Here is a 20594-nt window from a genome sequence, read left to right on the forward strand (position 1 = left end):
GAAAAGATTTCTGGTAATTATGAAGCAGCTAGTTCATAAACTGTAACTGCTTCACTATATTGGTGTTTAAGTAACAAAAGTGATTGCACCAATTTAATTTTTCAAAGCCTGAGGGCTTGCCTACACATACAGTGTTGCAGTGAAGCTGCAGTAGTGTTTAGTGAAGACACTACCTGCAGGGATAGGAGAGTTTCTCCTATTAGCATAGTTAATCCACATCCCTGAGTGGTATCTATGTCAATGGGAGAAGCCCCCTCCATTGACATAGCATTGTCTACACCCAAGAGTTCAATCAGTACAACTGCATTGCTCAGGAGTGTGGATTTGCCACATCCCTGACTGATATAGTTATACCGACATAAGTCTGTAGTGTGGACCAAGCCTGAAAGTGAGCAGTGCTGGTTAATAGTCTGTGTTGACTGCCCTGGAGAATGAAGTCCTGTTAGCCAGAGCAAGGGCAGTGCAGGCTTCTGAACACTGCTCTGATGATGTCCCTCCATCCTAACCTGGTGGGACGTCTCTAGAGGCAAGTGTGAAATTCATTCTCTGTGGTTCAGTTCAGTACTTAGCTCTTTGTTGACAGTCACATCAGAGAAGCTATTATTTGAAGTGTACATAAGAAAATGTATTGAAACCATAAAACACAGCGCTGAGCAGCCTCAGATGGTAACAACTATTGATCACTATTGACCTGGGCCACTTTCCTGCAATCTGATCTAAAGAGTCAGGCCTCTGCACCGGAACATTTCAACCGGACTTCACAAGGTGCCTGGGTCTGCTTCTGCTGTTCACACTGCAGGACTGGGGCCTTCTTTTGGATTTGACCCAGTGATCTAGAAGGGAAAGGCTCTGCACCCATTACCTCAGTGAGCCAGTCAGTCACCAACATTTAGGTCTTTACTTTTATTGTTTTTGCAGGAACAGCCCCGAGAGAATTCTCCTTTCTCTAGCACAAACTGTGATAAAAGACCCATGGCAAGGCCACAGCTGGTCCGAGTCACTTTATTCAGGCTTGCAGGGTTCAGACATTGTGGCTCCAAAACTACAATGTAGACATTCAGGCTATGGCTAGAACCCTGTCTCTGAGACCCTGCAAGGATGGGAGGGTCTCAGCACAGCTCCAACCCAAGCCCAAGTGTCTACACTGCAATTTTTAGCCCTGCACCCTAAGCCCCACGAGCCCAGGTCAGCTGACTTGAGCTCTGAGACACAGCGCTGCAGTATAGACATACCCACTGAAACATCAGAATGGATTTTTGATTTTGTTTTAATTTAGTAAAGGAAATATGCCTCAAAGTTCTATTGGGATTTGAATCTACTTGGTCATTTGCATTATGCACATCTGACGATCTTTTCAAAGCAACTAGTTAGTGGAATGATAGTGAAGTACAATGAAATTAGGATTAGTCACAGGATTCCTTTTCAGACAGCAAAACAGCATGCAATTTTGAGAGTACACTGAAAAAAATCAATAGCAACTAAAAAGTTTCTCAAAGACATGATAAGAACATTTTTGTAACAATGTTATAGTGATACCTGAATACTAGCCCAAAGATTAAGCCTGTTAGCCAAGCTGAACAATACCTGTGCTCTATGTTCTCACATCAGCACATCCTTGTGCTTTAAAAGGATAACAGTTATGAGCTGTTTATTGTGCCCTGTCTCTCTAACTGTAACATATTGTCATGCACCCTTCCCACACGAGTCTTTCGGCTGCTACAATGGTGGGTGTTACTCTGTACATCCCTTCAGCCTCATGGCTGCTGAGATTAGCAGAGATAATATCCTTCCCCTCTACCCCTCTTCAGCTTTATGGCATTTGTGAGTGGGTTTCTCTGCTACCCTATCACCCTCCTCAGCTTCCACTTTTTGAGTCTACTTCCCATGAACAGTTCCAGTGCTTGCCTCCACTCCTGCTGAGAGATTGCCCAGATAGGAGCAGAGTGAAATTGACATGATTCACATCAGTTTCACAACTGTCTACAAGGATCTGATTAGCAACAGGAAAAACCTGCAAGATTCTAGACAGTTTTCATTCTGCCACAACTTGGGAAAGACCTGAGCAGTAGCAGAGGCACAATAACACCTCCAGGGTGTAGTGTTCTGTCCCATCTAGTGACACCAAGGCCACTTAGAGAGCTATTAATGAGTCTACTCTACAGCCTTAGCTAAGAGGCATATGGCTTTTAGCTCATGCAGTAGAGGCTCATGCACTGAGGTCCCATGTTCGATCCCACCTGCCAATGATCAGGGTCTGTCGGTGTTACATCTGCAAAGTTGGGATGATAGCACTCCCGAGAATTTACACTCAGATCACATATGGAAGGTTGTCTTCTCAAACATAAGGATAAGAAGCTTAGTATTTTTAATGAAAATTTACAAAAATTGATGACACTCCCCTGGGGAAAAATCCTACTTGGAATAGGCAGGTGAATTTTTCATGTCTTGCCAATATTTAAAATGTATATAGCATTTCAGAAACATCAACTACATAATCTCAAAATGCCCCTGTGAAATATTTAATATTACTCCCATTTTACAGATAAATCAGCTTAGGCCCAGAGTTAGTAACTCCTTTGAAGCCAACAGAGTAAGAGTGGATTGTGTAAATAAGCACATTAGACTGATAGATGTTAAGAGACATGCCCAATGTAACTCAGCAAGTCAGTAGCAGAGCAGAGGTTAGACAGAAGGGTTCAGCTCAGTCCACTAGCTCACATCACTTCTCTATAGCAGAAATAGATCTTCAAGACATTGAACTGATGAAAATTTTCTCTCAGCTTACTTCTGTGTCCTCCATTAAATACTTTCTGCTCATATTTAATTCTATTTAAATTTTACCCTCTTCAGTGATGTTATCGTCGTCTGATCATCCTGAGAGAGCTTCAGGGCTGCAGCCACTTTAGCCGAATTCACCACAATCTCAGCATTCAGCTCCCTGCATTTTGACATGAGACGCCTTTCATTTTCGTAGGATTTCTTCATAACCGTGTGGAGCTTCTCATATTCTATCCGGAATTTCTCCAGACTTTTATCTCCCGTAAGTTCACTGATGACTTCTTGGAAGTCTTTTTCCAGTGCTTCAAAGGCATTTTCTTCTACACACGGTCTGTCATTCCTTTCCTGTATTAAATAAGGTGGATAATCAATTAGCAAGAGGAGTTCAAAAATCTCAGTTTTTCCAGTAGATGACCACAAGAGATAACAGCAATATATTAGTGACAGCTCATTGGTAACCATGATGTAAACCTTCTGTGTAGCAGCTCCCTCCCACATAAAATTCACATTCCATTCTATTTTTTAAATAGATATCCATTAATTCTACTGAAATAACCTGATCCTCAAACAGCTGGAGCTCCTGAAATTCAGCATGACTACCCTAAAACTAGATCTAAAAAAAAGCCACTGTTGCTATAACCTTTAAACTTGCATTAGCTACTTACTTAGCTGAGCATTTTAACCCCAATTCTTCTGTGTACCCCACATCCTCCAGTCAGATATATGCTCTCTGCAAAGATATTTCCAGCACATCATTGTCTCTCAGCCAAGTTTGGCTCTGCCACTGACAGTATCATCCCATTACCAGGAAGTTCTACAATTGGTCCTTTCACCCAGGGAGTTTTGATTAATCTCAGCTATGTGGACAAATTTTGCCAGCCGTGGGTCTGGAGACCCAACTCAACAGTTATTGATAGCATTTTCCTGTTTTCATGGTAGTGAGAATTCCATGCTAGTCTGAGAAAACAACCCCCTCAAACCTTGCCCCCTCCCAAAAAAAACCCCAAACCCTACAGATATAGGTTACCAACTCAGCACACTCAGGGCCACTTTCTGCTCTCCTTACTCACATAAGTAGTGCCACTGATTTACTTTCTGCTCTCCTTACTCACACAAGTAGTGCCACTGAATAAGAATAGCAGGATTTATTCCCCCAATTTTATTCCTCCCAATTTCTCAGGATATGTGGATAACTTAAAATTGGAGATGGCTACACCAGATCCTCACCCACCTATGCACCCACCAAAATTTAGGTAAATTCAGATCTAGATTTAAACACTGTGATTCAGCCTTTTCTCTATGCCAAACTGAAGTAGGATACTGAGTCCAAATCCTCCATCTCTCTCCAGAGGTTCTGATTGGGATTTGATTCCAGATTCAAACCAGAGGTCCATCTTTATTTGAAAGTCTGTAGGAATCATAGGATGAAACTGAGCAAAGGAAATGTAAGCTGAATATCAGAAAAAGAAGAGTTTCAACAGTGTGGAATAGTGGGAGCTGCAATAGGCCAAACCTGCAGACACAGCAGGTAAACAAACTGGCCGGCTTGCCAGGGTGCTTACTCTGGCGGGCCGGGAACCAAAGGTTGCGAATCCCTGACTTAGAGATTAATGAGACTGCTACAGCGTTAAGGGCCATGGGGCTTCTATCTCATGCAGAAGAGGCTCATACACTAAGCTCCAGGGATCTCAGGTTTGAGATCCCACCCTGCAACAACTGGAACTGGGACTTGTCAGTGTTACCTAAGCCCACTGCACTGCTCTCATAGGGAGGAGGAGTGGGGTCGCAAGGGGTGCCAGACCCAGCACAGGAATGTCTTTATTAATTGGGTTGCTGAAGGGCACACTTTCAGCACAATCTTACCAAAGTTGCTGCTCCCAGATTATGACAGACATCCCCGTCTTTTCTCAGAGTACTTTAAACACCATGGTTAGGCACTTGGGGACACTTACACTGGTGACCCTCAGAGCAGGAGCTCCAAGCCACAGAGCTGGGATGGGCTGAGATGCTAATGAAGGAAGAGGACAGGACAGAGAGGGGGGAGGAGAGAAGGGGATAGGGAGGAGAGGGCAATGGGAGTGGCAAGGGGGGGTGCTCAGGGAAGGGGAGGAGGAGGGAAGGGAAGGAGAAGGAGGGNGGTGGGGTGGCGAGGAGGTCACTAGGGCAGGGCGTGTGGGGATGGAACAGGGCGGGAGATGAGGTGCACAGCAGGGGGGGTCACCAGGGCAGGGATGTGGGGGCAGGGCAGGGGATTAGGTGGGGTGGCGAGGAGGTCACTAGGGCAGGGCGTGTGGGGATGGAACAGGGCGGGAGATGAGGTGCACAGCAGGGGGGGTCACCAGGGCAGGGATGTGGGGGCAGGGCAGGGGATTAGGTGGGGTGGCGAGGAGGTCACTAGGGCAGGGCGTGTGGGGATGGAACAGGGCGGGAGATGAGGTGCACAGCAGGGGGGGTCACCAGGGCAGGGATGTGGGGGCAGGGCAGGGGATTAGGTGGGGTGGCGAGGAGGTCACTAGGGCAGGGCGTGTGGGGATGGAACAGGGCGGGAGATGAGGTGCACAGCAGGGGGGGTCACCAGGGCAGGGATGTGGGGGCAGGGCAGGGGATTAGGTGGGGTGGCGAGGAGGTCACTAGGGCAGGGCGTGTGGGGATGGAACAGGGCGGGAGATGAGGTGCACAGCAGGGGGGGTCACCAGGGCAGGGATGTGGGGGCAGGGCAGGGGATTAGGTGGGGTGGCGAGGAGGTCACTAGGGCAGGGCGTGTGGGGATGGAACAGGGCGGGAGATGAGGTGCACAGCAGGGGGGGTCACCAGGGCAGGGATGTGGGGGCAGGGCAGGGGATTAGGTGGGGTGGCGAGGAGGTCACTAGGGCAGGGCGTGTGGGGATGGAACAGGGCGGGAGATGAGGTGCACAGCAGGGGGGGTCACCAGGGCAGGGATGTGGGGGCAGGGCAGGGGATTAGGTGGGGTGGCGAGGAGGTCACTAGGGCAGGGCGTGTGGGGATGGAACAGGGCGGGAGATGAGGTGCACAGCAGGGGGGGTCACCAGGGCAGGGATGTGGGGGCAGGGCAGGGGATTAGGTGGGGTGGCGAGGAGGTCACTAGGGCAGGGCGTGTGGGGATGGAACAGGGCGGGAGATGAGGTGCACAGCAGGGGGGGTCACCAGGGCAGGGATGTGGGGGCAGGGCAGGGGATTAGGTGGGGTGGCGAGGAGGTCACTAGGGCAGGGCGTGTGGGGATGGAACAGGGCGGGAGATGAGGTGCACAGCAGGGGGGGTCACCAGGGCAGGGATGTGGGGGCAGGGCAGGGGATTAGGTGGGGTGGCGAGGAGGTCACTAGGGCAGGCGTGTGGGGACGGAGCAGGGCAGGGGATTAGGTGGGGTGATGAGGAAGTCATTAGGGCAGGGGTGTGAGGACGGAGCAGAGCAGGGGATTAGGTGGGGTGGTGAGGAAGTCATTAGGGCAGGGGTGTGGGGACGGAGCAGGGCAGGGGATTAGGTGGGGTGGTGAGGAGGTCACTAGGGCAGGGGTGTGGGCATGGAGCAGGGAATGAGGTGGCTTTGGGTAATGGTGGCACTGCATGGTTGCAGCATTTGTCAAACCCAGAGCATTGGCACTGAGGACCTAAAAGATCACCCCAATTTTGGGAAAGGCAGCTTTGATCATCTGCCACTCCATCCCATCCCTCTTCCTTCACATCTCTTTCTAGTACAGTGTTTCCAGCAAAGGATCCCAGAACATTATTGCAAGCTACATACCGTGCCACTGAAATGCAGCCACTGGGGAGGGGTTAACCATCCAGCATATAGCCCAACAGTGCAGCCAAGGGGTACGCTGAGACAAACTCCTACTTATACACAAAATGCCTGGGGGTTATTAGAGAGATAAGATGGATGAGGTAATATCTTTTATTAATATTATTAAAGATCTTCCTAGAGTAGACAGATCAACAGGTTTTAAGTTCTCGTCTGGAAGAGCCACACACATCTACCATCTACCTCAGAAGGATGATGGGCTAGATTGAGCTTGCAGAGAATTGAACTTTTGGCTCCAAGGAATTCAAGTATTTCACATCAGAGTTAAAGAAGATTCAGATACTCAGCACCTTTAAAAAACTGGCAACTTATTTCAGGGCCTTAAAATAGATTTTGATGCCTATCTTTCTGGCTCCACATTTAAAAAAATTGGGCCTAATCTCTCTGAGCCTCAGTTTTCCCAACTGTAAAATGGGGCTAACAATATTTGCCTACATCATAGATCTGTTGTGAGTGGTGCTGGTTGGGAATTATCCAACTAAATGGCTTTTCATCAGAAAATGCTTTTCCATTGAAACCAAAATGTTTTGCAGGTGGGATTCCTGCAGAAACCTGGCATCACAGAATATCAGGGTTAGTAGGGATCCCTCAGGAGGTCATCTAATCCAACCCCTTGCTCAAAGCACTGAGCTATCCTACCAACTCAGCTAACAGGCTGTCAGGGAGCCCAGGTTTCCAGGGCCTGCTTTTCTGGGAACACTAGGGCTTCCAGACGTCCTGCCATAGAGCTAGGAGCCTGGAAGCCCTTGTTTTCCAGCCCAGGTGTATTGAGACTGTAAGGTCTTTGGCGCCGAGACTGTGCCTTACTATGTTTTTTTCACAGTATCAAGCACAAGGGTGCCCTCATCTTGATTGGGGCTTCTAGGTCCTTCTGTGATACAAACAAATAATAATAAATTATAAACTTTTCTTTCCCTTGTCTACAAAGGAGGGCTGAAAGTCCAGTATCTTGTTTTACCAGTTAGATGGCAAAATGGAGAATTTCAGATCTAATTTTATCATTGTGGCTAAGGGGTAGGTATGCATTTTAAACTGTATTCTGCAGGTAAACGACTCATGTATAAAACTGCTATCATGCTGACTGTTTCCAACCCAAGGGCCGACTGATGAAAAAAATCCATCTGGTGTTGTTTTTCCTTATTGTTTATTATTCCTCTAGCATGATATCAGTGCATGGCAACAAAAAAAAAAGAGGACAAAGTCTCTGCTCCAAAGACCTTTACGACCTAAGGAGCCAATCCTCCAACCCTTCTTCACCAAGGAAATTTCTTATGTGAGGAATGGTTGGGGGGTCTGCTTCTAAATTTGACAGGCAATCAAAAATAAATGATAGGGATGGAGGGAAGAGAGCAACATCAAAGAAAAACTGATGCAGCTTCAAATTTCCTTCTTACATACAATCACAAAAATGTACTGCTGGAAAGAACCTCAAGAAGTCATCTAATCCATCCCCCACACCAAGGCAGGATGAAGTACACTTACATCATCTGACAGATGTTGGTCTAACTGGTTCTTGAAAGCCACCAATTATAGGCACTGAGTTTCTAATCTGCTGGTGAGGTGCTCCTCCCAGCTCTGCCCAGGCCTCACCCCCACTCCACCCCTTCCCCTCTTCTTCCCACCCTTTCTCCACCCCACCCAGTTCCACCCCCTTCCCCAGCACGCTGTGCTCTTGTTCCGTCCCTCTCTCCCCCAGCACCTCCTGACACCACAAAACAGATGATCTGCGGCAGGCAGTAGCCGCTAGGAGAGATGGGGAGGTGCTGATCTGTGGGGCCTGCCAGAGGCACTGGGGTGAGGGGGAGGTTCTGGTAGAGGGGCTGCCGGTGGGGTTTTCCTGTGGGTGCTCCAGCCCAAGAGCACCCATGGAGTCAGCGCCTATGCCACCAATGATGGGGATTCCATAACCTCCCTAGGTAATGTGTTGCAGTCCTTAAATATCCTTTAGATAGAATGAACAGGAGTACTTGTGGCACCTTAGAGACTAACAAATTTATCTGAGCATAAGCTTTCGTGGGCTACAGCCCACTTCTTTGGATGCATAGAAAGGAACATATATTGAGGAAATATATATATACCTATAGAGGTGCCACAAGTACTCCTGTTCTTCTTGTGGATACAGACTAACATAGCTGCTACTCTGAAACTTTACATAGAAAGGTTTTCCTAATATCTAACCTAAACCCTCCTAGCTGCAAACGAAACCAATTACTTCTTGGCCTACCCTTTAGGGGCATGGAAAACAATTGCTCATTGTCCTTTTTATAACAGTTTTCAAATATGTAGATTATCAGGTACTCCCTCAGTCTTCTTTTCTCAAGATTAAACATGCCACTTTTTTTAACCTGTCATCGTAGGTTGAGATTTCTAAAACTTTTATTATTTCTGTTGCTCTCCCCTAGAGTCTCACTTCTTTGTCCACATTTTTCTTAAAGTGTGGTACCCAAACCTAGAGTAGAGTAGGACTGTGTCGTACATACAACTCTCCGGTTAATACACCCTGGAATTATACTAGTCTTTTTCATATATACATGTCTATTGTTGATGTTTGTCTTGCTCTTTGCTGTGATGGCTGAAAAGGAGAGCCTTTAGGGCTGAAGTGGAAATTGGTAATGGAAGGCAACATTGTCCCTAGGCTTATCTTTGTGTGTTCGTACATTTATATGTAGAGAAGGAACCCTACAGAGGTAATTATGTGAAAAGAGGATCCCCACATATTGAGGGATTCCAGTGAACCTGCAGGTGCCCATACTGACCAAGTTCTTGATGATTTGCAACCCACTGAAGTTAGCAATATAAGCTATGACTTCACTGCAGTCAGCTGAGTGTTATCTCCTCTAGCACAGGTGAGAGTGGCCCCCTCGATCTGCACAGAATGACGGTTTGCAGGTGATGAGTCATGCTAACTCCAGCTGTAACCTATACCCCCTGACAGGTCAGCCAATTCTAGTTAAAAGAGCCATCACACTTGGAGTAAGGCGTTTTGTGTGTGGATAGGACTTAAGTTGGAGGAAACACAGGAGTTACAGATCATGTTAATTCTGCCATGAAGACAAGCCCATAAAAAGGAACGGACTGGAAGTGAGGACATCTGGGCTCGATTCCTGGCTCTTTATCAGACTTCCTGTGACCTTGGACAAATCACTTAACAACATCTCTATGCCTCGCTTCCCTATTTGTACAATAGAGATAACAAGACTTCTCTCTCTCCCAGTGGTGTTAGGACAGTAAATTCATTAACATTTATGAGGTGCTCAGATACTATGGTGATGGGGGCCAGACAAGAACCTAGAGAGAATTTTGCCATGAAGTAGAATTCCTTTCTCAAGCTGTCTAATGTGGCTCACAGCCATGAGTGCCAATCTCAGGGAAAATTGTTAAGAAACAGCATAAACCACAAGCTGGTTGTGTGCTCTATAATTAGATTTCATCCACCAAGTAACAAGTGTGAACTCTTCAAGCGTTATAACAGCCTTAACATGGAGTCACAGATAGTCCCCTTGGGCACTCTGATTTATCTTGCCACCCAGGCAAACCTGTCTTTGTGATCGAGGGTTTCTTGCACCAAGAATCACAATATCCAAGTTACTTCCAGTCCCTATGAACTAGTCACTTACACTGGGTCAATTGTACTCTAGATATCTCACCAAAGACAATGCTTGTAGCCAATCCCATAATAAACTAAGATTTATTAACTAGGAAAAAGAAAGGAGAGTTATTTACAAGGTTACAGCAGGTAAACATACACACACAACTGAGTTACAGTCTTAGCTTTCAATGGGTAATAGATGCTGCTGTGATATGCAAGCTTTCTATATCCTTTTGAACTAACACAAGCTAAAAAGATTGGGGATCCCTTGCTTATGCTTGGAAATATCACTCTTACCAAATTCCAAGCAGTATAGAGTTACAGTTCCTTCTGGTTAGGGATTTTCATTACCTTCCCCTAGTGTTCAAACTGAAGAAACAAGTGTCTGTGCCTGTCTCCTCTTCCGGATGTGTATGGAAGGGAGGGGAAGGCAATCAACATAGCCTTTTTGTCCTTTGATGTTTCACAGTGGCTCATTTGGTTTCATTGGATCTTCTTGTGTGCATGCCCAGCACTTTACATTAATTAATGGTTCTTTCCTGTTTGGTAAACTACACAATTACAGGTTTCAGAGTAGCAGCCGTGTTAATCTGTATCCACAAAAAGAACAGGAGGACTTGTGGCACCTTAGAGACTAACAAATTTATTTCAGCATAAGCTTTCGTGGGCTACAGCTCACGTCTTCGGATGCATAGAATGGAACGCACAGACAGGAGATATTTATACATTCAAAGAACATGAAAAGGTGGATGCAAACACTCAATATAACCTTATACCATGGGCCACAGCTGCTATAAGTGACATCAATACATGCAGCACCTTACAAGCATTTAATCATGTCTAAACATCGAACACATTCTTGTCAACTTAATGTCAGTTTTAACAATGCTAACATACAGGTGAGTCAGACTGGTTTCCAATGATGCATTTGTCAGTGTTCAGGGAGACCACTGGCATGAGCTTGCACCTGGTCTACCAGCATCACACCCCTCTCAATCTAGTTTTTAAACTGAGCTATTATTAGTTTCCTCCCCTTATGTCCCTCTGAAATTACAGATGATGGTGAGAGCCAAAATTATCTGGACCACGCAAACACAAATATAAGACGCCAGGTGCAAACACGGTGGGATTCCATGCCAAACAGGGACGAACTTGATTCAAGATGTTTTATTTCATTTAAGGTGTTATTATTTGTGTCCTCTTGTAACAATGCTGGTTTGGCTCAGTTGACATTAATAGTTTAAGTCAGGTGGCAGAATCAGCTATTTCAACTAGCTTAAAAGAGAAATTTAGGACAGTGATCTCCCTGTGTGTGTGCACGCGATGGTTGGTAACTATAATAGAAATATTTGCTTAGTGACTTATATATGGTCACAGCTCTAAGGCAATAATTTAATGTGCACTTTAAATTATAGTGACATAAAAGTGATACGCCATTATTCAGTGAGGGAAGGATTTATGGGCCTCTGCAGAGATATAAAGATGCAGTAAAATCTCATCATAACATCACCCAGGAGATCGTACGCTCTTTCGGGCAGGGACCATGACTTTATGTCTTTGTGTAAAGTGCATAGCACCCCTTTGGGCGTGATAAAATAAATAAGGATAAGAAGAAGAAATAACAGAAAGGAGGGATAGGTTTTTAGGTCTTCTTTTACACCTTTGCATTGCAGGAAAGAAAATCACTAGGTGGCGCTGTACTACCACAATGATGTGATGGCTCCCACCATAATAGTAATTAATAATACTTGGCCCTTACAGCCTTTTACATTTCCAGAGCATATTACAAAAATTAATCAATATTTAAGATATATAATAGTCTAATTAATATGCAAGTGTGACTGAGGTTCCATATTCTACTGTCTTTACTCTTACAAATAGATTGACAGGGAATTAACAGGATAATTTATGTCAGTTAAGAGAGCAGGATTTGGCCTGAAATTTACTAAGACTACAAATCAAAACCTGGCACTGAAAATTCTCCTGGGATGTAGAAATCCAGCTGTGTTCCATCAGCCTCATACACCATCACCAGTACTAATAAAGATTCTGTCAATAGAATTTGACTGAAATTGGTTTATTCATCGCTTCCAAGGCCAGAAAGGACCATTGTGATGATCTAGTCTCACTTCCTGTATAACACAGGCCAGAGAACTTTCTCCAAAATAATTCGAATAGTAGATCTTTTAGAAAAATATCCTGTAAATCCACCGTGATCCTTAGTAAATTGTTCTGATGGTTAGTCACCCTCACTGTGAAATATTTACACTTTATTTACAGTTTGAATTTGTCTAGCTTCAGCTTCCAACCAATGGATTGTATTATAAATTTCTCTTCTAGATTGTAGATCTCATTATTAAATATCTGTTCCCCATGTTGATACTTATAGACTGTGATCAAGCCACCCCTTAACCTTCTCTGCCCTGGGCAGAATAGAATCCTGCTGGCTCTCCCATGATTGTGTCAGTTTTGCAGCGCTAAAAGGAGCAGAATGTTTTCAGTAAAAGTAAGTCAGATTTGTGTCTAGTCATTGGTAAACGTGGGTTCTTTGATTGCTTGATTATTTGTAGACATGGCAGAATTTTATTTTTATTCTTCTTATTATTTTGTCAGATAAAATCAATGTTCATTGTGAAGAATGTTTTGAATTTTGATCCATTTAAATTTTAGCACCTGTGGGAAATTATGCAGGTGTCAGACAATAACTTAATGATAGTAGACACTGAGATTCAAAAAGTTAAAGTTTATAACTGTTCAACTGTTAACATCACATGTCAAAATACACAAAGTAAATATCTTTAAATCAAACTCTAATAAATTCTCAAGCAGCAATTTTCTTACTTTGTCTATTTGTAAATTTTGATTATTATTGATGGAAATGTTTTTTCATCCATTTATCAGTGTACAGTGATATCAACATTTACTGATATTTACCAATTAAAATCTAGTCTTACTGAGCTTAATTATCTATGATATATTTCTTGTTGTGTTTGATTTTTTTTATTTCAATTCTATTTGTTATTCCCAAATTAAATGGTGATATGAGCAGTTGTCCATTAGAAATTGGACCGAACCTTCCTACTCACTGCACACAAGACACAGAACAGATATCAAATAACAACTTTTGATCACTTTTGTCTTGGACTGGAATTGAGCCAGTAACCTGGAGATGAGAAGAGGTACCATATCCCATTACCATTTTCATACTGTCAAATCACAAACTAGCTAGTAGATCTGCCAGCCGGTGTCTCTCTTATAATAAAAATTCTCCAGTAAAGGTTTTAGTGAGCTAGTAGCAAAGTGCTATTCTAAGCTACATATATAATTACTTACTTTTTTTTAAAGCCATTTAAATAACTATGAAAATCATGTCTTAAGGTTAAATCTACAATCTTGACACAAAACTTAATCTATCATTTATTAGCGTCCCCCCAATAGACTGCAAGATTTGCCTATGGAGCAACTTTGACCCTGTAGCAGTGCTAGCCTCTGAGATTTCCATTCCTTTGTTTCATTTGTACCTAGGGCCAGAACTTCAAAACTCTTTGTCACAAATCCGATCAAGCGCCCCCTTCTTGGCCACTCACTGGATTGCTGTGAGGGAAATCTCATGTTAACATGCAGACACCTGCTTTACTTTATTTCTCGCTATATTCCAGTATCTTGAATAGCTTCCTCCATTACCTGCTCACCAAGCCACCCATTCTGATTCCCCCTACGTCCTCCTGTCACTGCTTTTGTTCCCTGGTTGGTCTCCCAGTTCGAGAACATTTGGGGGTATCTAAGATGAGTTGGTTTCAATTATCTCTAGTTTTACCAGGCTCAGACCAATGAAAATAATTTGCCCCCCACTTCTCTTCATAGCGACCCCTCTCTATCAGCACCAGGAGCCATTGCCATAGGCTCTGACTTCCATGCATCATTTACTCCTTTGCCTCATAACTCACTCCCACCAAATCCTTTGGTAGCTGTAAGTTAGCCTGACATGTTCCACTGCTTGACACTTGAGTCCCCTGGGGGGCCCTATAAAAAATAACCCTCCTCTTCTAATACCCAAGGAAGGGCATATAACTGCAAAGTTCTAAGATGATTAGAAGGTCAGGTGTGAGGGGGAAGATGAGGGCACCATATGCTCAGCTTGAAGCCTGAAGGTGACTCTCCCTCCGCAGGTTTATTTGCCTGTAGCTGTGAAAGATTCGCTGGTTGATGGAACTCCCCTTTTCATTCCCCCCTTCTCCTTGTGCTGCTGTCCTCTGGACAACTCATTGCTGGGCATTGGGATGCCAGAGGAACAGTGAGTGATCCAACAAAGGGGAATGTGATACTAGAGGTAAGTGGGTGATGCAGGATGCTTGGGGGGCACACATACATGGGGCAAAGGCATAGGATATTTGACGTGCACTTTCAGGTCACTCCGGGTTGCTTCTGTGAAAATGGCATCTGGGTGCACCCTGTTCTGTCCTTTCACAGCCAGATGCACTCTAGCATTCAGGACTCAGCAAGGCCTGGATCTAGCAGGATTATCGCTCCTGCTTTCTTTTTTGTTAATCTGAATCCCTGTTTGTGCACCAGAAAGGCAGCCATATGTTTCATTCTCTTTGTGAGTCAGATAGCTAGGGGGCTACCACAGGATCTATTCCACTGACACATGGCCTGGCATTTGACTTCCCTATTGTGTCCCTAATTTCTGCTTTCAAAGCCTGGGTAATTATTTATAAGTGCTTTTGTTGTTGTTTGTTTTGTTCTGAATTGCTTACAGAAACATAGTGCAATGTTAATTTTACAAAGGATTAGAAGCAGAGGCGGGCATAATAGAAAAGAATCCCTTCACCTTCTAAGGTGATTGAAAGCAAATGGAAAACTGATCCAACATTCGAAGCCTGGGGCAGATTCTGCTACCCTTACTCAATTATTACTGCTTGTATTGTGGTAGCATCTAGGCACCCCCGTCAGGGACTAGGATCCCGCTGTGCTAAGTGCTGCAGTCCTACTGACTTCAAGCAGGGCTGTTTGCAGAATAGGGTACTATCCTCGTGAGTAAGGGTGGTGGAATTTGGTCCTTTGTGAAATTAAATTATGCTAAATTGCATAAAAAGACAGATCCAAATAAATTAAATACTTTCCTAATATTGTTGCCCGCACAGAGTGCCTGAGGGTGGCAACGGTTGGGTCCGTTGCCCGGTGTGCTTTGCAACCAATTAAACACACCGGGGTGGAGAAGTAACCAAACTTTATTTGAGCTCAAATAAGACACCTGGAGCCACACAGGACTCAGATCAAGCGCGCGAAACAAACAGCTGACCTAACTATTTATACGGAAATTAAAACTGATACACATTATAACATGATCTGTCACTCACACAGTGCCCACCCAAGGCTAAGTCTGCCTAGTAACAGTCCAGTTTCCCACCCAAAGGTTAAATCTGCCCAGCAACTGCAGGAGTAGGAGTAGCCCCTCCCAACAAGGGCAACCTGAGGTCAAACATGGAGGAGTAAAACTCAAAATGGAGGAACTGGTACACTATGGTTCAGAACAAGAGGACTTCATCAGCTCTCATGGCCTTCCATTCTCCCAAATTACCTGGGTTATACCAAGTGCGTCCCCAACAATCCCTCCTTTGAGAATACTCAGAAAGCTCCTGCTTGAGTCTTCTCATAATATGATGACAGCACTTGGTTTAGATCTGGGTCTGGGGAATACTGAGGGTGGCCAGCCATCAGCATAGGTGTGACAGAGGTTGTAGAACAAACCTTACCCTATAATAACCTTACAACAGGTAAGTGACAGTAGAACAAGTAAACATAACACTACCCCTATCTTATAGCTTTTCCTCTCAGATCTGAACCTTAGAGTTCAGAAAATGAGATACTAGCACATGAATCCTCTAAGCTTAATTATCAGCTTAGATTTGATAGCACTGCCACCACCCAAAAATATAGTGTTTTGGGGCACTCTGACCTCCCCAACATTCCCTGGGGACCCCAAGAACCCAAACCTTGGATTTTTAAAACAGGAGAAATAACCATCCATCTTTCCCCCTCCCAGACTTCCCTCCCGGGCTATCCTGAGAGACTACTGATCCAAACTCTTTAAATCACAATACAGAGAACCAGTCCCTCCCTTCCACAAAGAGCAAACAGATTCAAGAAAAACAGAGAGAGATTCTACCTCTCCCCCTCCCGTCTCCCCCACCAGTCCTGGGATAACATGGGAAACCAAGGGGAAAAAAATCATCAGGTCTCTAAAAAGAAATCTTTTAATAAAAACAGTTCTTTCATGGTCCCTGCATTCTTAGGTCCCTGCCAGAATTTGTCCCTGAATCGTAAGGATATCAAGGCCAACGTACCCTGGAAAAAATGTCGGTTAGGGCCTGGCACACAGTTTTAGCCTAGTGTTGCTTAGAGCTACTGCTTCCGGCCATCGGGTAGCAAAGTACACAAAAGTCAGTATGTACTGCTTTTCTCTGGGCGTCTTTCTTGGGAAAGGACCAGAATATCCACAGCTACTTGCTGAAATGGGACCTTATTATGGGGAGTGGGCTGGAGAGGGGCTTGACCTGGTCTTGGGCTTTCCCACTCTTTGGCACACCTCACAAGACTGGACATACTTGCACACCTTGCCATTCCCCCAGTGGAAGGACTTCCCAATTTGTCTTTGGTTCTGTTACCCCAGCATGACCACTGGGATGATCATGGGCTAAGCTTAAGAGCTTCCCCGGTACTTTAGTTGGAACCACATAACTGTTTTTGCGGCTGCCATTTTTCCTGGTGTCCACCAGAAGAATCTCCTTGTATAAAAGTTCTTGGTCATAACAAACCGGATCGGTTAGAAGAGCTGAGAGGCGGTGGGGTGCTCCATGCCGCCGCCAAGCTTTCTGAAGGCTGTTATCAGCTTCCTGCTCAGTCTGGAAACTGTTCCTTGAGGCTGGAGACACAGTTTCTCCTTAAGACTGTGGACTGCTTGGTCCCTCGGAAGTGATGTAGGTGAGAGCTGATTCCATGCTGGTGAACCGCTCTCCGCTGGTGCACCTGTGGTATTTCAGGCTCTGGCTGAGCCTTTTGGTATGGTTGTTTGCTGCTTCTGCCAGTTCAGGCTCGCTGGCACCTCTGGCGTTGGGTTGAGATGGTTTGCAATTGCTGGCGTTGGGTGTTGGTGCTGGGTTGCTGTTCAGTTCGGGTCTGGGACTGGAGATACGTGGCTGTTTCAGTCGTTGGCAAGGGAATCCGGGTTCACTACCTCTGTTTGGGTCTCTGGTAATTACAGACGGGGCTTCTGTGGAGCTCAGGAACAGGAATGGGTCTGGAAGCTTTCCTGGCTTGGCTGCGTGTAACCATTCCCTTTCTTGGCCCTTCACCTGGTTGCCAAGTCCTTCCAGTACATGGGATGGAATAATTGTCATAGACTGCCAAAGTCCATATATTGCCGACCAGCCTTTGTACTGGACAGACAGTTCAGCTGTAGGCAAGTCTACAGCTGTGAATGAAGGGTAAAGGTCACTTGGCCTTTGGGTTGATGAGTTGGGTTCCGAAGGATGGGTCGATAGCTGACACTTGTGCCCTCCATGTCTTCCAGGGTAACCTTCTTTTTTGCCCACTTTTAAATTTTTCCTTCGCCCAAGGGTATTTAGAGGCATTGGGCCTGGGATCTTTGGTGTGATGGTGGTTAAAGACCTGCAAACTCGTTGGGGTTTTTTGGGCAGTTGGCCTTTATATGTCCCAGTTCATTACACTTAAAGCATCTTCCAGCTGACTGGTCACTGGGTCGAGGTGGGTTACTGGAGACTGGTGAGGTGGAAGAATAGGGCGTCTGTGGCTTTTCTTGGGTTGTAGGTGGGGTCTCTGGTTGCCCTCGGTTGTAAGGTTTATTGTTGGTGTGCCCTCTGGGGTATTTGTTCCCCTTGACAGTAGCTTTTTTCTTTTTTGCCACTTTTATCCATTTGGCTCCAATCTCCCCCGCCTCGATTACCGTTTTGGGTTTCCCATCTAGGATGTACCTTTCTATTTCCTCACGAATACCATCTAAGAACTGCTCCATTTGTATTAGGAGATGCAGCTCGTTCATATTGTTAACCTTTGTTCCTGATATCCAGGCTTCATAATTTTTTGCAATGTGGTAGGCGTGTCAGGGGAATGACATATCTGGTTTTCATTTTTGGTTTTTGAACTGCCGACGGGCATGTTCAGGTGTTATTCCCATTCTGTATCTGGCCTTGGTTTGAAAAAGTTTATAATCGTTTATTTTCTCCTTAGGTATTTTAGCCGCCACCTTTGCTAAGGGTCCACTGAGCAGTGGCCTCAATTCTACCATGTACTGGTTTTAGAGATGCTGTACCCAAGGCAGGCTCTTTTAAAATTTTTTAAGAAGGCCTCAGGGTCATCACCTGCCTTGTAGGTGGGAAATTTCTTGTGCTGTGGAACAATGATTGGCGAAGGGTTGTTAGGACTGGCTCTGTTCTGTTGCCTAGCCTGTTTTAATTTCAGGGCCTGTTGGTGGGCCTCCCTCTGGAGTTCTATTTGTTTTTTGTGGGCTGCATTTTTTTGTTTTGTTTTGTTTTGTGGGCCACCTTTTTTTGTTGTTGTTGTTTTTTGTGGGCTGCCTTTTTCTTGGCTAGTTTTGCATTAATTAGTTCTATCCATTTTTTATGTTTACTTTTTTTGTCTATGGCTTGTTGCCGTGCTCATTTTTGTTTCAGGCTTTTCTTGGAACTTATGGTTCCTGCTTTCTTGTGCTGAGGCGCCCTCTGGTGGTTACTGCCTGAAATGCTGGTTCTCTATTGGCTTTCTGGAGTTGCTTAGCAACAGAGTCCTTTTTAACTTACGAGCCTCTCCCGGAAGAGTTAAAAAGCAAAAGAAAACCCTCTTTGTTTTACAAATGTGTTTTGGCTGGAGTGCGTTGCTGACCACTTAAGCCTGCTTTGTTTAACAAACGACCGTTGTTAAACCTTAATAGTCCTCCCTATGCACAGCTAGAAGGGAGCAAGGAAAAAAAAATTCTGTGGCTGCAGTTTAAAAAAAATAAACCCCTCCCCTCTGCTTATAACCAGCTAGCAGAGAAGCAAATTAATAATCTTACTGGCTTTTGGATTCTTATCTATCCCACCGCGGCCACCATGTCATAGCTTTTCCTCTCAGATCTGAACCTTAGAGTTCAGAAAATGAGATACTAGCACATGAATCCTCTAAGCTTAATTACCAGCTTAGATCTGATAGCACTGCCACCACCCAAAAATATAGTGTTTTGGGGCACTCTGACCTCCCCAACATTCCCTGGGGACCCCAAGACACCGCAAGCCCTGATTTTAAAAACAAGCGAAGAAATAAACCATTCCCCCTTTTCCCCCTCCCAGACTTTCCCCCTGGCAGTCTGAGAGATACTGATCCAAACTCTTAAATCACAATACAGAGAAGCATGTCCCTTCCCTTCCACAAAAGGCAAAAGATTCAAGGAAACAGAAAGATTCTACCTTCCCCCTCCCGTCCCCACCAGTCCTGGGATAAACACGGGAAACAAGGGGAAAAAAATCAATCCGGTTCTCTAAAAAGAAATCTTTTAATAAAGGAAAGGAAAAAGTAAAGAATTATCTCTGTAACTTCAAGATGTAAATATTACAGGGTCCTATAGCTTACAGACACCAGAAAGAAAAACTTTCCCCCCAGTACCAATACAAATTAAAATATTCCCAGCAACTACACCTATAAAAGCTAACCAGCCAGATCCACAATTGCAAATAGAGTAAACCAATCAAAAAGCCTAAACCACCTGCTTTTACTTACTATTTGAACAGAAACTTAGAGAGCCTGTAGTAATGTCTGGTCTCTCTCAGACCCCCCAAGAGAAGAACACATAACGGACAAAGAACACACACAAAAGCTTCCCTCCACCCAAATTTAAAAGTATCTTGTCTCCTGATTGGTCTTTGGTCAGGTGTTGCAGTTCCCTGCTTGTAACCCTTTACAGGTAGAAGAGACATTAACCCTTAACAATCTGTTTATGACACCCTATTACCAAAAAGCGAATTAATTTTGAACCTATCCCACCAACGTTAGGTAACCAACTAAAGAGAGTCAAAAAAAAGGAAGGCACCTGTTCGTGAGTTTTCCACTGGTTAAGGCCTTGTTTAGAGACCTATGTACAACATTTATTACAACTGAGAACACAAACCCTACCTTGAGAGGCTAGGATATAGTTTAGGGTCTATTTAATTTGCAGAGCCCTGAGCCAAAGCTGGTAGAGCTAAGAGCTGAGGCTCCTTTTAATGACTAAGGTTGTATTGGCACATTTAGTAAGGAACACCAAGAGCCTACAGTAGAGTTGGGTTATCTGTTTTGCCCTATAGAAAGGGAGATGGATTATACTCAGTCTATCTTCCTTACCAATGGGCTCTGAGGTGGCTTGCAGATACCTGCAC

At 44.7% G+C, this 20594-nt stretch overlaps 1 protein-coding gene across 1 annotated transcript in view; it reads right to left on the minus strand.

Annotated features, from left to right (window-relative positions):
- CFAP58 (cilia and flagella associated protein 58) overlaps window positions 1-20594 on the minus strand; it is a 147571-nt gene that overhangs the window by 119348 nt on the left and 7629 nt on the right. The window contains exons 4-5 of the mRNA XM_075073041.1: window positions 4642-4697; window positions 2842-3123 (exon numbers count right to left, since the gene is read on the minus strand). Of these exons, the coding sequence (XP_074929142.1) occupies window positions 2842-3123; window positions 4642-4697 (338 nt within the window). The remainder of the gene's footprint in view (window positions 1-2841; window positions 3124-4641; window positions 4698-20594) is intronic.

Source organism: Chelonoidis abingdonii, chromosome 16 (assembly GCF_003597395.2).
Source record: "Chelonoidis abingdonii isolate Lonesome George chromosome 16, CheloAbing_2.0, whole genome shotgun sequence".
NCBI lineage: Eukaryota > Metazoa > Chordata > Testudines > Testudinidae > Chelonoidis > Chelonoidis abingdonii.